The sequence below is a fragment of the Pseudorasbora parva genome, chromosome 19 (genome assembly GCF_024679245.1).
Source record: "Pseudorasbora parva isolate DD20220531a chromosome 19, ASM2467924v1, whole genome shotgun sequence".
Classification (NCBI taxonomy): Eukaryota; Metazoa; Chordata; class Actinopteri; order Cypriniformes; family Gobionidae; genus Pseudorasbora; species Pseudorasbora parva.
The window spans coordinates 38027736-38048651 of NC_090190.1; the positions used below are offsets into that span (position 1 = coordinate 38027736).

The window sequence follows — 20916 nt, forward strand, 5'->3', positions numbered from 1 at the left end:
AGGTTCATTCTCGTGTTACGCAGCACGTCTGAGCTTCAGCAAGAACCACTGAGGTTCGTTCTCGTGTTATGCAGCACGTCTGAGCTTCAGCAAGAACCAATGAGGTTCATTCTCGTGTTACGCAGCACGTTTGAGCTTCAGCGACAACCAATGAGGTTCGTTCTCGTGTTACGCAACACGTCTGAGCTTCAGCGAGAACCAATGAGGTTCATTCTCGTGTTACGCAGCACGTCTGAGCTTCTGCAAGAACCAATGAGGTTTGTTTTCGCCAAGCAGGTTTGGTTGAGCTTCTGTTTCTGTTCGCTGATCAATGTTTAAATGTGAATTAAAAAGCCTTTTTTTTTGAAGTGTCAAAGTGGTAGTTGCATTAGGGGTGACAGTGGCTCAGGTTCATGTAGGTTGCCTACAAACCAGAAGGTTGGTGGTTCAATCCCCGGTTCCACCTGACCAAGTGTCGGGGTGTCCATGAGCACAAGACCTAACCCCAGCTGCTCCTGACGAGCTGGATGGCGCCTTACATGGCTGAAACCACCATCGGTGTATAGATGGGTGAACGTGAGGCAACATGTGAAGCGCTTTGGATGGCCATAGGGTCTGTTGATTTACCATAGCTGTCAAAGGAGTGACAGAAATCTCTCATTTCATCCAAAAGATCTTCATTTGTGTTCCGAAGATGAACAAGTCTTATGGGTTTGGAGCAACATGATGGTGAATAATTAATGATGGAATTTTAATTTTAGTGTGAAGTATCCCCTTCAAAGCATGCCCTGAGCTGATCATGTGCCAAATTTTCCATCAAAAAGGACAAAGGGTCACTTGTCCTTATTTTTTCTGTAAGCATGGATTCAAATGGGGCAACATGTATTTTTCATGTTGAGTAATGTTTTTTGTTTACCAGAATACCTCTGTTTTCATGTGACTGTGGCTTGTGTCCGAGCAGGAATGGGGTTTGAGTCATTTCAAAGATGATTATGCGGTCACCGAAAAATTCCTGCAGCCTCATACGCAATAGCAAAATGTATGTAGCATTCTGGAAGCAAAATAATATTGTTCCAAAATAAGACGTAAACTCTCTTGCCACACTGACCACAAGCTGAGACAAAAACAGAAGAATGAGGAAACCTTTGAGACAAAAGCATTCCTTCTGTTTTTAGTCCGATCTTAAGACTCAAATGTATTTGACTGCTCATTTACAACATACTTACAACAGAGTTACAACATACTTGATATTTTAATACTTACGTGTTCATTTCCAATAGGTTCCCAAGTTAGATTATTCCTCTTATTAAATTATTACAAACCAACAAATTAAAAAAAGTCACAGAAAATTATTTACACTGCAACACAAAGTGTGTTGAATTGCAAATAAAGGCCTCATAGTACCAATATTTACATACGTAAACTCAATATACTCAGTAAGTATACTTGTGGTAAAGAGATATTGACATCACCAGAAAAAAAACAACAACACAGTAACAGAAGGCGTTGTCTAACCAAACACAAAGTCAAGTTGATGAACTCATCAACTCATATTTCACCACATTCATCCGTTTATTGAATTTCTTTAAACCCCCAGAGCAGTACTTAGTAAACAGAAATCACTTTTCCCACACTGTTCCTTGAGAACACACACAGAACTATTTCAGTTTCTTACTACGCATTACTTTTTGCTCCATGATTTTATTACAAATAATAGCGTGTTCCAAAAACCATACAATTGCAAAACAAAAACTATTTCTTCTTAGAGTATTCTTTCCTTCCATCGCCTCCTCCAAAGTTTCGCACGCGGTGTATTTTGGCGAGCTGGGCCTCTATTGTCTCTCTTATGTTCATGTGGTCTGGGATGTGGACATAGCGCACGTTCCGGCCAGTGACAAACAGGTCATCCATACTGGACATACGTCCGCGTCTGTCCCTGTACAGAACTTTCTCCAGCCGGATGTTCATGAAAGCATCCACATTAATAACGCGTCCCCTGGCCGTGCTCTCGTCCCGCAGGTCAACGGTGGTCACCTGGCCATGCAGACCCTGCAGGAGAATCACCAGACTGTTCTCGGCGATGGTGCGTTCACGAATCGAGTGGCTCACTTCCATGTTCACCTCTGCACAGAGAAATCATTAACAGTCAGCATTTGTCTTAGCCTAGAAATCTAGACGCACCCTAGCGGCAGCAAATCTAATTTGCCGCTAGTGTCGTCTAGCAACTCTCAATTCACTTCTGAGCTGTAAATGCCAAACTCTGGTCAGGCCAATCACATCGTGTATAGAGTTGGTGGGCGGAGCTTAACATAATGACAGCCGAGTTGCGCTTGCGTGCTTCTTGTAAAAACAGAAACTGGCGAACGGCGGTCTTTCGAATCAGCTTTGACCGCGACTCTGGAAGACTTGGAGTTAAGCTTTTCTTTGAGAAAAGAACAAAGAACGGCACTGAAGTCATTCTTAAGAAGGAAAGATGTGTTCTGAGTTGGAAAGGTGAAAGTTTTATCTGTCAACTAGCTCTGCTTCACCTTCGTTGCTCTGGTTGGTTGTAGCGCTATCCTATCGCGTGCAGAGGGAGTTTGAAAGACAACCGTTTATCCGCCCCTCAGATTGAGCTGTCTATGGTGAGTTTCCAGACCAAACATCTTGATGTGGGTCTGGCTTGTCAGGCTACATTTGTCTAGCAGTGCGAGCAATTTAAGAACTTTCTTTGTATATTATTTCTCTTTTTATTTTATTTTTACTGTTAATGTTGCCAAATATGATTTAAAAAAACATATAAGCAGATAAATACTGCTTAAGTAAAATGTCAGCCACAAATAAGTGTATGATTTGTATTGTTACACACCTCCAACCCCACACTAATTTCTATTTTAATGTTTTTGAGCATGTGCACACATGCACACAATTAATGATAATTAAAGGGTTCTGAGATGCTCTGCTGACAGACAAACCGCATATGACAACTTATGAAACGATTTGATGGAAAACATGCAAATTAGCTTTGTCATCTAGCGAGGTGAAATGCGTGAAAAAGTAAACGCTAAATTCAGTAAAAAATGTAATTAAAAACGTGTTAAATTTTCTCTGAATCGTTAAGCCACAAAAATATAAATGAATGCATTTGCATTACATAAATAAAATATCAAACAAAGTATTGTCTGTATATACACATTTTGTTAAATTTTAATTTTTAGGTTACACAGGTGTGACACATCACTATTTATTTTACCGGCAGTTTTTACATTTATTACTTTAACTAGTAACCATATGCATTTATTTGCAACCAAAGAGTAATCTTTTTTAAATGACTATTAAGTATTTCAGTAAGGATTAGTATCTTTTCAGTTTCACTAGTATCTATTTGCCAATGGCAAAGGCAGTCTGTTTCCAGTAGCAATGCAATAGTTTGGAAATAGTATTGGAATCGCGAGTTGTAGTAATATAGTACTAATGACAAGCTGATTACTCTGGTCACTTTTAAAAATATCTAATAAAATCTAACTATTAGGTAGTAGCAAAATTGAAACTCGAATTTATACTCGAATCATTAAAGACGTCAACATTACACTTTCCAGCCACTATAACTGTATATAAAGTGTATTACCTTCCTATGTTTCATTGCCTGACATGCTCAAAACATCATGTTTACATCCTAAACGGTTTCGATTCGAGCTTTCGAGCGCCGCGCTTCGTCGCAGAGTAGAGTGACGTCATCGATGCGCACCGGATTGAAATCTTTCGCGCGCGCTCCCTCTAGCGAGTTGCTCAAGTAGTTCTTCTTTTTTTCAGGGACTTTTTTATCTGGGTAAGTTTATTTTAAATCTCCGTTATAGTTCAATACAAGAATGTATACTTATCTTAACAAGCATTGACTGGCATGTTGTCAAAATAGACATACGCTGAGAACTTTTTTTTCCAATACTGTCTAAAGTTAAAAAGCTTATTTCGAGGATTAAACATGTATTATATGTTATTTATTTAACTGATGTTATGCTTAATTTGAAATGAAGCAATAAAATACTTGAAACAACATTTAAAACCCATATGACAACTTTTCACAAACTGATATTTATAAAATCTTATCTTGAGAAAATTTAACAATTCAACAATTAGCCTAAATCAATTTTTTTTAAAATATCATTAACAGAAGTCTTAATGTATGCTGATGTGGCTTTATTGTGTACTTTTGTTTAGCCTACTCAAACGCTATATGTTGTTTTTCTGTTATGGTTGGTTATGGTATCTTCAAACACAATCACTAATATCTTTGTCAACTGTGATGCACATATCATAACCACCAATGAAACAGCACTAAAGTAACAGAAACGATGAGATTACAACGAGATTTGCATAAATATAAGAGCAGGAAATCATATTGTTTTCTCTCAGCAGAATGAAATGTTAAAGTGAACTTGACTTCTGTTTTGCTGCAGTAAAAAAGAAGAAAAGAAAAGTTGATGGATGATTCAGTCATTGTAGGCGTACATTGAAAGTCCAACGCCAAAAAGAGAACATCATTCAAATGAATTTACAGTTCAGATATGATGATTTTTATAATGATTAATTTTCCCTTTGAAGACGTCCCCAGAGGAGATTTTGTCTGGGGACATGCCTAACATAGCCTATAGTTTAACAAAATAGTTTTTAGAAAGTTGAAAACACATGGCATTGTGTATTTTATTTTATTTAAGCTTAAATAAAATCATAAAAAGTGAAATTCTTCATTCAGATGTTCTTAATTATGTTTCTGAATGTATATATACCAGGCATTTTCAAACCTAACTTTTTTCTTGTGACGTATCAGACCTACCGCTTGCTTCCTGACTCAAAGCCTTCAGTGACTGACCTTTAGAGCTCATCCATCATGGCCAGCAAGTCGTCTCCCTTGTTCCCGGGTCCCTCTGTCTGGCTTCCCTCTTCAGCAAATTCTCCTGCAATGCGTGCCAGCTCTGTACTGGCCATCTGATCCTGGGAATACAAAGGTAAACACTCAGGAATAAGTCAAAACTGCAACTTATATTGTGCCAGCTGAAGTTTGGTATTAATAAGTCATCTTATAGTTGTGACACTAATGTAAACAAAAAAACCCAGGAATTTGGTTTGGTATATATACATATATAAATATATATATATATATATATATATATATATATATATATATATATATATATATATATATATATATATATATACCACTGTAAAGAGACCAAATTCATGTTTCTTTTACATTAGTGTCACAACTATAAGATAATGTATTAATCATAAACAGTGATTTATTAATATATGAGATGTTGGCATGTACTTATAAAGTTATTGTCTATTACACTTAATTACAAACTCATAAAACATTCCTGTATTAACAGGAACAAATGTCGGGTTACTTTTTTTGCGTGTAAACTTCCATGTACAGTAACTTCCATTTGAATGGAATTAAAATCAAATGTCAAAAAGCTTTAAGCGTGACCTGGAGCAACACTGGGGTTTATTAGTAAATGATAACAGATTTTACTGGTAGCATAGGACATTCCTAGCCCTAGGCAACAAAATAAATCAAAACGAAGACATGAGCAGTTTTGTCAAGTGTTCACCACCTGTGTGACTTGTATGTTAATGACAGGTGTCTCGGGCTCCGTTCCTTCTGAAATTCCACTGAAAAAGTTTGAGAGAAGGTTAGAGTAACACACATTTTAACCTGTAATTATCAGACCTTCTGTAACGTTACATTTTAAAACAATAGTTCACCTTTATTATTCTTTGCGACACAAAATTAAATCGCTGCTTATATACAAATCTTTTTGTTGGATATACAAAAATCAGTTTTTTGAAAGAAGTCTCTTATGCTCATCAAGCCTGCGTTTATTTAAACCAAAATACAGAAATATGATTACAATTTAAAACGATGGAATTCTATTTAAGGATACTTTAAAATATAATTTATTTCTGTGATGTAAAGCTGAATTTTCAGCATCATTACTCTTTAGTGTCACATGATCCTTCAGGAATCATTCTAATTTGCTGATTTATTACCAGTGTTGTAAACTACTGTGCTGCTTATTATTATTTTTTGGATCCTGTGATACTTTTTCCAGGATTCTTTGAAACTTTGAAAACAGCATTTATGAAAACTATAAATCTTTAGTAACAACAAAACAACAAGCAAGGATGTGTTATAAACTTATAAAAAGTGATAGTAGAAATATATGTTATAATATTTCTATATGAGCATAAGACACTTGAATGTTTCCAAACTTTTGACAAGTACTGTACATATAAAACAAAGTATCATCAGTATATATGACAAAGTAACAAATGTGTCTCTGAGGTTGTGTGTGGACGTGGCAGGATTATGTCTGGATTAGTAATGCTTACATGCCCTCCTCCTCCTCCTGATCTAAAGTCCACAGGTTGATTTTGAATCCAGCGTCCACATTCAACCGTTTCTGCACCTCCATTCCTCCCATCAGTTTAGCGAGTAGATTGAGTTCCTCTGTGGCCAGAGGATTGGGGGTTGTGTCTGCCTGTCCAGATATTCACACAAATACAATGACATCCAGAGAGCCTTGAGTTGCAAATATAAAACTTTATATTAGCAATATAACATTCGTATGAAACATGAACCTAATGTATTTTTTGCTGTTTCCTCAGCATGAGCTGTACTCTTGGAATGTCCCATGATGCCCGCAGTGAGGGTGTACCTGTTTTAGTTTGCCTGGGTTGTTTGAGGTGCTTGATGGATCCATGTCTTCAGGTGAGGGCGTGCTGTACCTGTACAGATGTCATCCGAGATTCACAAGAGCATTAATTAAAAAATATGTGTAAGGGTTATTTTAAAAGTGTGTGTGTGTGTGTGTATTTATCAAAAATACAATAAAACCGTAATATTATAACATTTTAAAGTAGCTGTTTTCTATTTGAATACATTTTAATGTGTAATTTATTCCTGTGGATTTTCAGCATCATTACTCCAGTCTTCAGTGTCACATGATCCTTCAGAAATCATTCTAATATGATGATTTGCTGCTTAAAGGTCCCGTTCTTTGCGTGTTTTCGAAGCTTGGATTATGTTTAAAGTATGCAATATAACATGAGTTCATGTTTCACGTGTAAAAAAACACAGTATTTTTCACACAATTTGCTTATCTGTACAGCGCTGTTTCCTCTGTCCTAAAAACGGCCTGATGATTTCCTTGTTCTATGAAGTCCCTCCTTCAGAAACACGTAACGAGTTCTGATTGGGCCAGCGCTTCCCGTGTTGTGATTGGACAGCAGCTTAGCGCCCTTTGCCCGGAAAGGTCCCGCCACTTAACATAACGGGGAGATGCAATCACTGAATGCGCGCTCTTCTCCACGTGGGAGAGCAACGAGACCACGCCCCCTTGTTTGCGTGTTCTTGTGGGCGGAGGGTTAGTCAACAAACGGTTCTAGTGACGTCATTCCTGAAGGAAGTGCAGCGGTGTAGTCCAAACCGGCCGTTCGTTGTAGGCTTTGACACCACACACTAACTAAAGTTTGAAAGATGGAATCGCGAAGAACAGGACCTTTAAAGGTGCACTATGCAGCTTTCCGTCCACTGGAGGGCGCCTATTCAAAACAAATGCGTAGTCTGATGACGCAAAGTGTGAGCGCAGCATCTTGGGAGATGTGGTCTTCTCATCACAGCCGGTGGAAAATAGGACTCGGGCAGAAATCACGTTCATGCATGCGGTTATTAACGTTACTGTAGTCTAAAGCAGAGCAGGACCGAGTGTTATGGACCTGAGCACAGCTGCTGGAGTGATTGTTAAACAAATACCCGCCTCGCGAATACCGGGACTTTTATTATGACGGGACGGGACACAGTCGCCGGGCGGCTGCACAGATCCGCTCTTCCGGTTATGATTATGAGGTAAAGCAGCTCTGTTTATCATATTAGATACATTTAAGTGTGTTTAAAACGATGTTATGACGTTACTCCGTGCGTTCACTTGTTCACACTGCTAAGAGTAAAGCGCTCCTGCCCAATAAAAGCCGAAACCGAGGGTAACGCAGATATGACGCAATTGACAGGCGACTCCCTCAAATGCAATGCTGAAACGTCCCGGTCCTGAGTTAAAATAGCATTTTTCTCACAATTTACAAATAGTTGGAAACATTTGGGATATTGTAGATACTCAACTGAACAAAATATATAACACCGGCCTAGTGGTTTTTGGATATTTTACTGCAAAAATACTACATAGTGCACCTTTAAGAAAAACATATATGAAAAAATTGTGACAATGTAAGTCGTCACAGTCACTTTTGATTAATTTAATGCATCCTTGGTAAATAAAAGTATTAATTCTTTAAAAAGATATTCGTACTATAATAATTCTTTTTGGTGCATATATCACATATAGTTTATTTTATACATTTGATAATTTGATGATATTAATTATTGCTGTTTATTGTAATAATTATGTAGATATTTAATTATCTATTTTAAATAAGTTAAATAAATTTGATTTTAATTTTAATTTATATTTATTTATATTTAATTTATTTAATGTAATTTATTTATAATGAAAATATATTTATAAAATTATATTGTAATTACATTTATTATTATTATATTATTTATTATATTATTTGCATATGTTTACAATTAATAATATATAATATTGCAATAAAAAAAAAACATTCATACTTTTTTTAAAGAATTTATAATCCCTAATTATTAATTTTCATATTTACATGTTGGTGCCCAAAAGTGTGACCCTATCTCCAGAGAGGTCAAATGAGCCCTGGCGTACAGCATTTGTGTAGCTTCCTCCACCGGGGAACCTCGTTCTTCTCACCTCGCGTCCTTTAGCATTAAACCACCTGCAAGACACAAATGCTTAATAGAATTGCTGAAGGAACAAACCTTCAGAGTATGTGATTTTATCCCCATCTTATGCTTCTGTTTTTTTCCAGTCAAAGGCTATTGATGAAGAACTCAAAGAATAACAGGAGCCTGTCTGTAACCTCTGACCTTCACCAGCCTCACCTGATTAAACCAGGAACCTCACATCCATGAGGCACCGGCCCTGAGGTCTGCAGCACAAAATGCCCGTCAGGGTTCTGGATATTTTCTTTCAAGAAAATTGAGACCTGTGAAAGTAAATGTCAAATTTCAATTTTTCTTACAAAAAATGTCATGCCTTAGTAATGATTTGCATAAAGCTGTATGATCTGGCAGCAGTCCATTTATAACTCTCATGGTGATAAGCTTTCACATAAGTAAATGGCTCACCCTGATTTGCATATCTTGAAAGAGAACCAGCAGAGTATGTCGGATGAGTTGAAAGTCACCGTCGGTTAAGGGTGTGTATACCTTAGAAAGAGGTGCTTTAAGTTGCTTTTCTGTGCCAAGATTGTTGTTATTACTAGTGCATATTTAAACATGTAAGTATGCACTAGATATAACAATAATCTTGGCACAGAAAAGCAACTTGTGTGGTGATTACAGATAGAGTTATTTCACAAAAAGAAAAAAACTGATTTTAAAGAGATACATTACATATTCCTAAACATAAATAAAACAAGATGTTAACTATAAAGATATAAAGAACAATTGCAAGAAAAAGTCAAGGCAGAAATAAGCGTCCACATTTAGAAACTAAGTGCAAGCTACTTGTTGGACACCAGTGGACATTTACCTCAATAAGCTGCCGTTGGGCTTCGTTGATCTGGTTAACGAGGCTGGGATTATCCTTAACCAGTTCCTTGATGGTGTCCGTGTGGTTGAAGGTGATGAGCAGTAAATCTTGTGGACGTGGACATAAAACGATCTGATACTTAAAGGCCATAGTCATCAAATCATACAGCTACAATAAAGACAAAAACACAAATTTAAACAGGTGATCAGTATTAAATATAGACTGTGTTATAGAATGTGAATGGCTTCAAATGAATTGGTTGTATTCAAGCAGGACTGGACTGGTAATCTGACATAGCAGGCATTTTCCCAGTGGGCCGATGCACTTTGGGGCCGATACAGGTTATTTATTTTATTTTTGGCCATGGACTGGCCCATAATGCAGGGACCGTGGCCCATTGGTTTGTGTTCTGAATTGACAGGCCAAAGCAAGAGAGACCTCCATATTCGTAGACCATGTCCATATTAGGCGCTGTTTTTTTTAATTATATATTTTTGGGGGACATTTTTTGAGCTCATGGGAAACTGCAAAAGGTGAATATCTGCGCAGCGCTGCTGCTGACGTACGTACTCTGTGTGCTGCTATATGAAGTGATGAACAGCAGTTTGACTCATACAATCGTGTGATGTGGTCAAATTACAGGTTCTGTGGTAAATCCACCGAAAACAGTAGCGAGCATGTAAATACATGATGAGGTAAATTGGAAAACGGCAGTACACACAACTACTAACTTGTCACTCTAGTACAACCACAATTTGCCTTGCAGCTACTAACAGTGAAGAAATATGGTAGAAATCTATTTATTAAAAATGTTGCTATTATTAGCCTACTTACATGAAATATTGTGGATAATATAACACTTTTGTAGAGGCTGTTTTCGCTCTTTACAATTTTTTTTTATTACCAATTCAATAGTTTAGTATTATTTATTTATTTTAGAAACCATATGGTAATGAAGAGCATGGCTTTACCTGTGACTACCATGATCTTACAGTTAAATTAATTACATTACAGATTACATTTCAATTTAAATGAAATGCCTACAGTTAAACTCAGTTAAAATGTCGTTAGGGTATAAGGATTATTCAACTAAACAGCTTTAAAGGTCCCATGGCATGACATTTTGATTTTATTTTTTTCAACATTAATATGAGTTCCCCTAGCCTGAATATTGTCCCCAAGTGGCTAGACATTTTGATCAGCGTAAACCGAGTTCAGGCTGTCTTTCTCTGCCTTTGAGAAAATGAGAGCCTAGACGAGCTGATCTTGAATTCTTCTGTTAAGACGTTATACCAGGAAAGGTTTCCTCCCCGTCCTCTGCTTCGCACGCCCAGAGAATTAGTAGAGAATTGATTCAGTTTATCAGTCGATGTCAGCAGCACAGGCTTTACCATATAGATTCAACCGCACCGTCACACACAGTGAGTAACAGTGTTCATGCCTGATCTGGGATCAGTGAGTTATGATGTGTAGATAATCATTCAAGTTCACACAGACTTTCTTTTTAAATCGTTTAATACTGTCAGTCCTGCAGCTGGCCGTCTTGGTGCATTAGTGAATCAAACCAGTGACTAAAACGATCAACTTCACGTCGTTTCTGTTAGTAGCATGAAACAAATCTGTTATTTAAATGATTAAACTACAGAGAGCGATCAAAGAACACTCTTTATAATGTTTGGATCTGTCAATCACACGTATGTCTGCAGTGGACACTTGTCCAAACTGCCGCTATAAATAAAACTCTTGAACTTGAACTATAATGAATGTCGCTGTTAAGCTCAACAGAAGCTCTTCCTGTATTCATGTCGATGTCGTGTTTGCTGTTAGCTGTGGTGAAAGCGTTTTGTGAGAGAAATAACATTGAAAAGTTTACTCGTGTTTATTCAGAGCTCTCAGATCTAATCAAAATAAACTCTGTATAGAAATATCAGTATAGAAAGAATGCCTTTTATTTCTAAATTATGATTTTTTTAATGTAAAAACCATACTAACCATACTATCAATGAGAACATCATGAAAGGTAGATATCAGTGTCTTACATAAATTATATGTGAACTCCTGAAAAAAAAATATTTTTTAAAGGGGGGTAGTTCAACCCCAAAATGTGATTTACTCACCCTAATGTCATTCCAAACCTGAATGAATTTATTTCTGTGTAACATAAAAGAAAATAATTTGAGGCTGTTTTGTCCATAAAATATTCAATGGGAGCCTAACCAAAATAATTTGGTTGGCAACATTCTTCAAAATATCTTTTTTTGTGTGTTTCACGGAAGAGAGAAAGCCAGAAAGGTTTGGAACGGCATGAGAGTGAGTAAATGACAGCATTTAAATGCAGAAAATGTACCTTTCTGCATCCGACCTCAAAATCAGTGCTTCACTGTCAAGTGCATTTCTGTGACAAAAGTGCAATATTAAGCTTGTTATTAGCATTTGCATTATTTGTCCTGTCCTGTTTTTATTCATTTACTCCAATTTAAGGCCCTAACCCCAGCAAAAACATTCAGGTGGGACCTCATGGGCCAGATGGGCTGGGTTTGCCAGGGCCGAATTCTAACCCCAGACCAGCCCTGTATTCAAGTCAGAACTATTATTAAATGTACTACATTTCAATATTTTTTTTTTCTGGGTTAGAGCAGTAAGAAATCACACCATTCTACAGTTACATAACAGTGTAAGATGTTAATATTTTTTGGTTTACTATTTGCAATCAGAAATACAGTGTCATTATTTTTAACAGATAAGCCCCCCCAATAATTAGAAATGGCCAAATTGTTCCCAAAATATGATATTTCTTGATGCTGCTTTTCATTAGGCACCGCTCACTTTGTTGTTAGGATGGCAGACATTTTAAAATTAGTCAATTTTTAGGCTGGTCTAAAACCGTCTAACACCGCAGCGGTCTAAAATGGACACGACTAAAAGTGACCATTGCAAAGCATTTGTCCTTCATGTCAGTACGTCATAAATGGAAAAAGGCATCAGTTTACCGCCACATCCAGTGTAGACAACATCAATGATTGTAATGAGTTATATTGTTTTTTGTTTCATCGCATCGCTCTGCTCGCGTCCGGTGTAGACACGATGTAACAGTAATGTCAATGTCAAAATGAAGGCTAATTAGTTGGTTAATTCCAACTTTAAAAAAGATGGATGCCTATACTCTCTTCTGTTTAAGTAAATGAAGCTGCCACTGTCCAAATATGACTCTGACATCTTGGAGCCTGAGTCTGCGCTGTAGTTAGCGCAAAGCAGAGCCGTGATATCAAGGTCCAGCCACATCAGTCACCTAATCAACAACTCTTTGTGAAAATTAACAAGTATGGAAATGTAGAAATAAAGTTTAAAAAATTTCAAGCTCCAATCTCCTCCCCACGTTCAGTGACTACTTCACTCAGAGAAGCTATCAACCCTACCCCACTTTGGCTTCACTTTTCAGGACTCGTGTGGCACACTTGATTCCAATGCCACGCTTTTAGTTTCCACAATGTAAGAGCGTGTGAGTGGAAAGATATAAGTAGCTAAACATTTAATATTTGAACTGTTTTAATGACCCACAATGAAGCAAACCACTGTAATTTCATCAGTTTAAAAATGATGTTATTCATAATTGAATGTGAGGAGACAAGAAATATGTTTGAAATGTTCTGACATATATGACATATAAACAAGTGAATGTGTGCATTATATTAAGTAAAATATGATTTGCAGACCTATGAAAAAACCTTTTCTCCCCCCAATGTTCAAGACATGGCCTTGTTAGGTACATCTTACTAGTTTGCCGGTGAGTGTACATCACAAAAGAGAAGAAAAGACTATCACAACTTCCGGTTATGCAGACTTCAATACAGTTGCTTTTTTACTTTGGCTTTTTTTGGTCACATTTAGTAGCCTGTGGATGGTGGCATATTTTTAAGCCACAGCAAATTGACATTTTAATTCCAGTCAAGATATTTATTTGTTTTTGCGTGGGGAGAGGGGGAGTTCATACCTTGTCCATGCTGGCTGGGTTAAGACGCATAATGGAGGTGTGTGCAATCCGTGTCAAAACTGTCCGCAGCGCTCGGTGGGAATACGGATCCTGCGGCCGCAAGAGCTCCTCTAGAAAAGCTTTACTGAACATAGTGCCCACTATATCATTCATAACTACAGGAGGAGAATGATGACAAGTGAGAAAAAGAGAAAAATTCACAGAAAGTAAAAATCATCAAAGAAAGAAGATGCTGAAATTTGTATCAATTTATATGATATATTTATTTATTTATTTATTTTTTAATGGTAATTAATTATGGTTTTGATTATGAATGATTATCCTGTATATTGTGGATCTTATTTTTAAAATACTTATTTTGGTAGCTATGTCACCTTAAAATCTGTGGTTGGGTGAATTTTTAATCTTAATTTTGGACAATAAAATGAATTTATATATATATATATATATATATATATATATATATATATATATATATATATATATATATATATATATATATATATATCATTGCACATGTACGACTTACCAAATTTTTGGAACAAATTTAGGAAGGAAAATCAATATTGTACCTCTTTTCCTGTCATCTTCTGTCCAACTACCTACAAAAGAGAAACTGTGTTACAGAAAATAAATCTGTTACACTTGAGCAGGTTCATGCAATTCCCAATGACTTGTTTCGACAGGACGTTTAACTGAAGATTAGACATGGTTCATTAATCTGTCTGTTACAAATTACTCTGACAATAGCTGAGATTGCATGAGCATGCATGTAAACATAATGTGCTTATACCTGATATTTCTATGAAAACTAATCTAATTTACTAGTACGATTTTTTTTTAAATATTTCAGAGTCAAAATTTAAGTTGAAATAATATAGCCTAGTTACTCCGCTGTATTTCTAGATTTTCTATTTCAGTGTGTAAAGGTACAAACATGTCTTTAGATAAACTCTGATAGCTACTATTACCAAGGATTGCCTGGGTCCAACATTTGAGCATAATGACTGAATGATCTGACACCTTTGCATTTGTTTTATTATTATTATTATTATTATTATTATTATTATTATTATATTATTTGCATTTAACGATTTTTCCGTTTTCCATAATGAATCACACGCCTTTTTTGTCTGTCCTTTTTATTTTCATTAATATACATTAATAAAAAGAAGAAGAAGAAGAAAAACATGCACGTTATGTGCAAGGCAGATAAAGGTCATTTTGATGCACAGTTGTTGATAGTTTACTAACGCAGGATTCGTTAGTTAAGGAGATATTATGGTCTACGGGGGTTGGTTAGGTTACCTCTGTGAGGTTTATCATCGTTTTCATCCCGCGCTCGGAGGCGCTGATCCAGAATGTAGATCATTTCTCCGCCGAGGTTTATGATGAGCAACGGAAGAGTTCTTTGAGACATGCTGAAATTATTGAGTTATTGTGTCAGCGACTGACTTGCTTAATAAGTCTCACGAACTAGTTCCTGCAGTTGTTTGCCAAGTTCATTTTCTTCTGGTATACGCCGCAGACGGTCCCATCAGAGGCGAAAGCTTTTAGTGGGGCATTATGACGTCACGTAATACCACGCTGACCCGCTGCTCCTGCGCGCGCGCTCACACACACACACACACAGTCGCGCGCGGTGGATGGATTATAAGTAGGCTATACCATTCCACTGTATTGTTTATTCGGTTATTTAATTAGGCCTAATCATTTGTTGATTACGTAAATCATTGTTAATTTTAGAGACCGCGGGTAATTACTAATTAGGTCTACTAGCCTACAGTAAGTTTTTTTTCATGTAGGCATTTATTTCGGCTACATTTTGTTGTATGTTGTCTTTGACCTAATTATCATAACATTCTAAACCAAACCATCCAATTATTGTAGTTTTTTTTTTTTTTTTTTTTTGAAAACTTACCCCAAGCTGACATTTAAAAGTGTAAACTTTAGGTTAATGTCTACTTTCCTCATAGTAGCCTACAATTATGTGTCCTTATTTTTTAAATATACCGTAAATGCTGTTTGTGGAAAATGCTTTATTCATTGTTCCTCTCAAATTCATCTGCCAGTTATAAAGATTTTTAATGATTTTCATATGCTGTCTGTTTATGGTAAATGAATGCAAAATATTTTAGGGCTCAATAAAAGAATTTCCAAGGCACTCGAAAGATGTAGAAAAAAAATGAAAAAGCCTTTAATTCACCATGGCTTATTCATTTAAAAACAAGTGACAAGTACACCTACGTGTTGCGGCTTACAAGCCTTCATCAGGGTGTGAGGTTTTATTTCACATTGAATGTTTAGGCAAATGTAGTCAAATGCTGTAAAACTGCCTCAGTTAAAGATTCAAAGTGTGGCAAAAGGAGGGGCTGCAACCATCACAGTTTCTTTGGCCTCTAAAACTGTCGGATGGTTGGAATTCAATGCAATTCAATGTAATTCTCAAAATATTATTTATTTCTTTTCTACATGTGATTTTGTAAGTATATATATTCTTTGTCATTGCTGAAAATCATTATATAACATTCCTAAATATGAATTACAAGTTTACTGAGTTGAACACATGGAGATTGTGAAACACTTTTAACATATGGATCTGTTGAAGTTTTGATTTCTCAAGGTTTTACAGGAGATCTTTGCTGTCAAAAGGACGGATCTAGCTTTTTAGGATTACACTTGTTTTACAATAGCAATGTTCAATACTCTTTTGAAATATGCAGAGACTAATGTCAATGTATGTTATCAATATTAATGTATATTATTTTTTGCAGACGTTCCTTTGCAGAAGGAAGCTAAGAATAATGGGAAACTTTCAGTACCTCTCTGTGTTTATAGTGTAAGTTCCATTGTGGTGAGCAATATGCATGACAAACATGAAAAAAAAATGAAATATATAATTGATATTAAAATATATGGTGTGTATTGCAATGTATATATATTTTGTCTGCAGGATGGCCATCTGTAAATGTGAGGGTAAAAAACATGTCAGCATCGCTGAAACCCTCAGTTACAAGTATGTCAATCACAAGTGGATGAAGAAAATCGAAGATGACACTCTTCTATCAGCTATATCCATCCCTGGGACACACCAAAGCAACAAAAACTTAAAAACATCCACACCGATGTTTCAAGCATGGGGACTGCACAACCAACTGGATGCAGGCATACGTTTCTTTGAATTGGAAGTGTCTTCCAACAGCATCAAGTATGTCAGTACTGGAAGTGCCCAGGAATCAGAGACCCTTTATTATGTTTTAAAAACTCTGCTGACGTTTCTTGCGAAACAGAGGAAAGAGACACTGTTGCTTAGAGTGACTCCAGATGAGGGTGCTGTTGCTCAAGTCACAAAAGTATTAAGTCGTGATGACTTGCCTGTTTGGAGAGACAAAGTGATTCCAACAATGGGACAGGTGAGAGGAAAGATAGTCTTTATTCAGAGTTCAACATTAGAATTAGGACTTCCTGTTCATATAACAGAATTGGATGCAGGCATGGATACGAAAGAAAAGCAAATGAAACAAAATATCAAGTTAGCTTCAGAAAAGTGTGATCATGAGTTGATGCTCACATACACTGGGGCCAAAGGAGAATCAGAGGAGCCGCTAGACACGGCAAAGACACTGAATAAACAAGTTGATGATTATCTCCTTGATCTTAAGGGGGACACCAATAGACCACATTGTATAGGTATAATTGCTATGGACTTCCCTGGTCCAAAAGTCATCCAAACAATCATCAATTTTAATGGCAAATTAGTAGAGGGGTCCACGATAGTAGGTGACATGGGTAGCAATGAAGATGTTGCTCTGCCTGATTCTACTGATGACATTTTTGAGAATGATGAGAAGGATGAAAAAACTGAGGAATCCTCTTCAGATGAGCAACATCCTACACAACAAGATGACTCGCACTCTGCAGGTGAGGAACATCCAGCAGAAGATATTGAACACCCTCCATCACAGGATGAATCTCAATCCCCAGATGGTGAACACCCTCCATCACAGGATGAATCTCAATCCCCAGATAGTGAACATCCTCCATCACAGGATGAATCTCAATCCCCAGATAGTGAACACCCTCCATCACAGGATGAATCTCAATCCCCAGATAGTGAACACCCTCCATCACAGGATGAATCTCAATCCCCAGATAGTGAACAACCTCCATCACAGGATGAATCTCAATCCCCAAATAGTGAACACCCTCCATCACAGGATGAATCTCAATCCCCAGATAGTGAACACCCTCCATCACAGGATGAATCTCAATCCCCAGATAGTGAACACCCTCCATCACAGGATGAATCTCAATCCCCAGATAGTGAACACCCTCCATCACAGGATGAATCTCAATCCCCAGATAGTGAACACCCTCCATCACAGGATGAATCTCAATCCCCAGATAGTGAACAACCTTCAGCAGAAGATGAATCTCAATCCCCAGATAGTGAACATCCTCCATCACAGGATGAATCTCAATCCCCAGATAGTGAACATCCTCCATCACAGGATGAATCTCAATCCCCAGATAGTGAACACCCTCCAGCACAGGATGAATCTCAATCCCCAGATAGTGAACACCCTCCAGCACAGGATGAATCTCAATCCCCAGATAGTGAACATCCTCCATCACAGGATGAATCTCAATCCCCAGATAGTGAACATCCTCCATCACAGGATGAATCTCAATCCCCAGATAGTGAACACCCTCCATCACAGGATGAATCTCAATCCCCAGATAGTGAACACCCTCCATCACAGGATGAATCTAAATCCCCAGATAGTGAACAACCTCCATCACAGGATGAATCTCAATCCCCAGATAGTGAACACCCTCCACCACAGGATGAATCTCAATCCCCAGATAGTGAACACCCTCCATCACAGGATGAATCTCAATCCCCAGATAGTGAACACCCTCCACCACAGGATGAATCTCAATCCCCAGATAGTGAACACCCTCCATCACAGGATGAATCTCAATCCCCAGATAGTGAACAACCTCCATCACAGGATGAATCTCAATCCCCAGATAGCGAACAACCTCCATCACAGGATGAATCTCAATCCCCAGATAGTGAACAACCTCCATCACAGGATGAATCTCAATCCCCAGATAGCAAACAACCTCCATCCCAGGATGAATCTCAATCCCCAGATAGTGAACACCCTCCACCACAGGATGAATCTCAATCCCCAGATAGTGAACACCCTCCATCACAGGATGAATCTCAATCCCCAGATAGTGAACAACCTCCATCACAGGATGAATCTCAATCCCCAGATAGCGAACAACCTCCATCACAGGATGAATCTCAATCCCCAGATAGTGAACATCCTCCAGCACAGGATGAATCTCAATCCCCAGATAGTGAACACCCTCCATCACAGGATGAATCTCAATCCCCAGATAGTGAACAACCTCCATCACAGGATGAATCTCAATCCCCAGATAGTGAACACCCTCCACCACAGGATGAATCTCAATCCCCAGATAGTGAACAACCTCCATCACAGGATGAATCTCAATCCCCAGATAGTGAACACCCTCCACCACAGGATGAATCTCAATCCCCAGATAGTGAACAACCTCCATCACAGGATGAATCTAAATCCCCAGATAGTGAACACCCTCCACCACAGGATGAATCTCAATCCCCAGATAGTGAACACCCTCCACCACAGGATGAATCTCAATCCCCAGATAGTGAACACCCTCCACCACAGGATGAATCTCAATCCCCAGATAGTGAACAACCTCCATCACAGGATGAATCTCAATCCCCAGATAGTGAACACCCTCCACCACAGGATGAATCTCAATCCCCAGATAGTGAACACCCTCCACCACAGGATGAATCTCAATCCCCAGATAGTGAACACCCTCCACCACAGGATGAATCTAAATCCCCAGATAGTGAACAACTTGCCAAAGATGACCAACATAAACCGAATAAACCGTCTTCAAATATGTCTGGGACCATATTCAGAAAAAAAATTATCAAAAAGGTAAATTGCCACAAAGTTCGTGCAAGGCCCAAACCATCTCCTTTACTTTAAAGTGAATCTTTACTTTTCTGGATTCACTGGAATCTAAGAATAAACATTATCAACACTTAAATGTTGAACACTTCCATGACTTGATCTGTATAAATTACAGTATGATAAGCAGCATCACGTCAGATAAATAAAACACAATATAAAATACATCAGTGTTTTGTCATTCATGATATGCTTGTCAAGAAAAGATTATTGCTTTGTGAAGGTAGGAGGGGCCTTTGCGATCTAGCTGTGGTCTGAGTGAGCGTTCACTTAGGGGCTTCCCTTTTTTGCAAACCTCAAAGGAAATTACTTTTAACAAATAACAAAATGTTCATGATTCTGAAAGTTATTCTCTTGACATTTGTATTTCCTGACCTGAAGATAACACCAGCCAGATGTGATGTTATGTATTTGACCGCGTTTGAGGAACTAATAACCTGCAGAGTAATAATGAGAATTTCCAAAAGCAACACACACACACACACACACACACACACACAAAATTACATAAATACAGACTAAATGTACATCAAAGAAATTTAGATTATTAAGGCTATTGAGTTATTGAATTAAAATATGTATTCATGTTATAAGCTATAGTTTCTTCAGATCACTGTATTGGTTTATGGCCTCTGACTTCTGAGATTTTGTGGAAATAAAAAGTGGAACTTAAAGTTCTCACAATGACATCAGTTCTCATGTGACATGTAAAACCCTTGATTCTAATGGGAACTGTCATTTTTAAATAAATAGCATTTGACAAAATGTGTAAAACATGAAATATTAACACGTTGAGTGCAATAAAATTGAATAACAACTTTTCCAAAGCACAGTTGAAATCTGGGCATGATGGAATCATTAATAAATTAAGAGAAATCGGACCAAAAACAAGCCGAAATAGGACAACTCAAAAACTAATAAAAAAGCATGTTCCAACAGGTAAACCAGAAAATGTACAAAATATATGAATTCAATATGTTTAATTACAATATATTATTTCAAGGATAATAGCCTACTTATAATGCTTATGAGTTAATAGAAATTGATGTTAAATAATAGGTAGTTTCCTAATTTTATTCGACATCAACACAGTCATTCCAAAATGTTATAAAATTAGGACCGGAGAAAATATGCACTGAAAACAGGCAAACGCTATTATTCTTAATGGAGGAAAAAGAGAACTGGTAAAATCCAAAGTTCTCCGTGACGTCAACACGTTACTTCCTGGTTCTGCGTTTTT

At 37.3% G+C, this 20916-nt stretch overlaps 2 protein-coding genes across 2 annotated transcripts; both read right to left on the reverse strand.

Annotated features, from left to right (window-relative positions):
* Window positions 1–1532: 1532 nt before the first annotated feature.
* lsm10 (LSM10, U7 small nuclear RNA associated) lies at window positions 1533–3721 on the reverse strand. Its single transcript, XM_067425784.1, has 2 exons — window positions 3587–3721; window positions 1533–2102 (listed from the first exon to the last, which is right to left on the reverse strand). Exon 2 carries the CDS (start codon window positions 2092–2094, stop codon window positions 1732–1734), a length of 363 nt encoding a protein of 120 aa, XP_067281885.1. The 5' UTR covers window positions 2095–2102; window positions 3587–3721; the 3' UTR covers window positions 1533–1731.
* Window positions 3722–4770: 1049 nt separating this feature from the next.
* oscp1a (organic solute carrier partner 1a) lies at window positions 4771–15056 on the reverse strand. Its single transcript, XM_067425868.1, has 11 exons — window positions 14941–15056; window positions 14205–14234; window positions 13633–13787; window positions 9642–9809; window positions 9236–9316; window positions 8990–9093; window positions 8695–8823; window positions 6678–6747; window positions 6352–6500; window positions 5574–5631; window positions 4771–4950 (listed from the first exon to the last, which is right to left on the reverse strand). The coding sequence occupies exons 1-11, from the start codon at window positions 15050–15052 to the stop codon at window positions 4831–4833; spliced, it is 1176 nt and encodes a 391-aa protein (XP_067281969.1). The 5' UTR covers window positions 15053–15056; the 3' UTR covers window positions 4771–4830.
* Window positions 15057–20916: the final 5860 nt, after the last annotated feature.

Coding starts and splice junctions, on each gene's coding strand:
- lsm10 (XM_067425784.1), bottom strand. CDS start 2,094: ATGGAAGTGAGCCACTCGATTCGTGAACGCACCATCGCCGAGAACAGT.
- oscp1a (XM_067425868.1), bottom strand. CDS start 15,052: ATGTCTCAAAGAACTCTTCCGTTGCTCATCATAAACCTCGGCGGAGAA. Junction 13,788..14,204: donor AGAAGATGACAGGAAAAGAG/GTACAATATTGA, acceptor CTCCTCCTGTAG/TTATGAATGATATAGTGGGC. Junction 4,951..5,573: donor TTAACATACAAGTCACACAG/GTGGTGAACACT, acceptor TTGTATTCCCAG/GATCAGATGGCCAGTACAGA.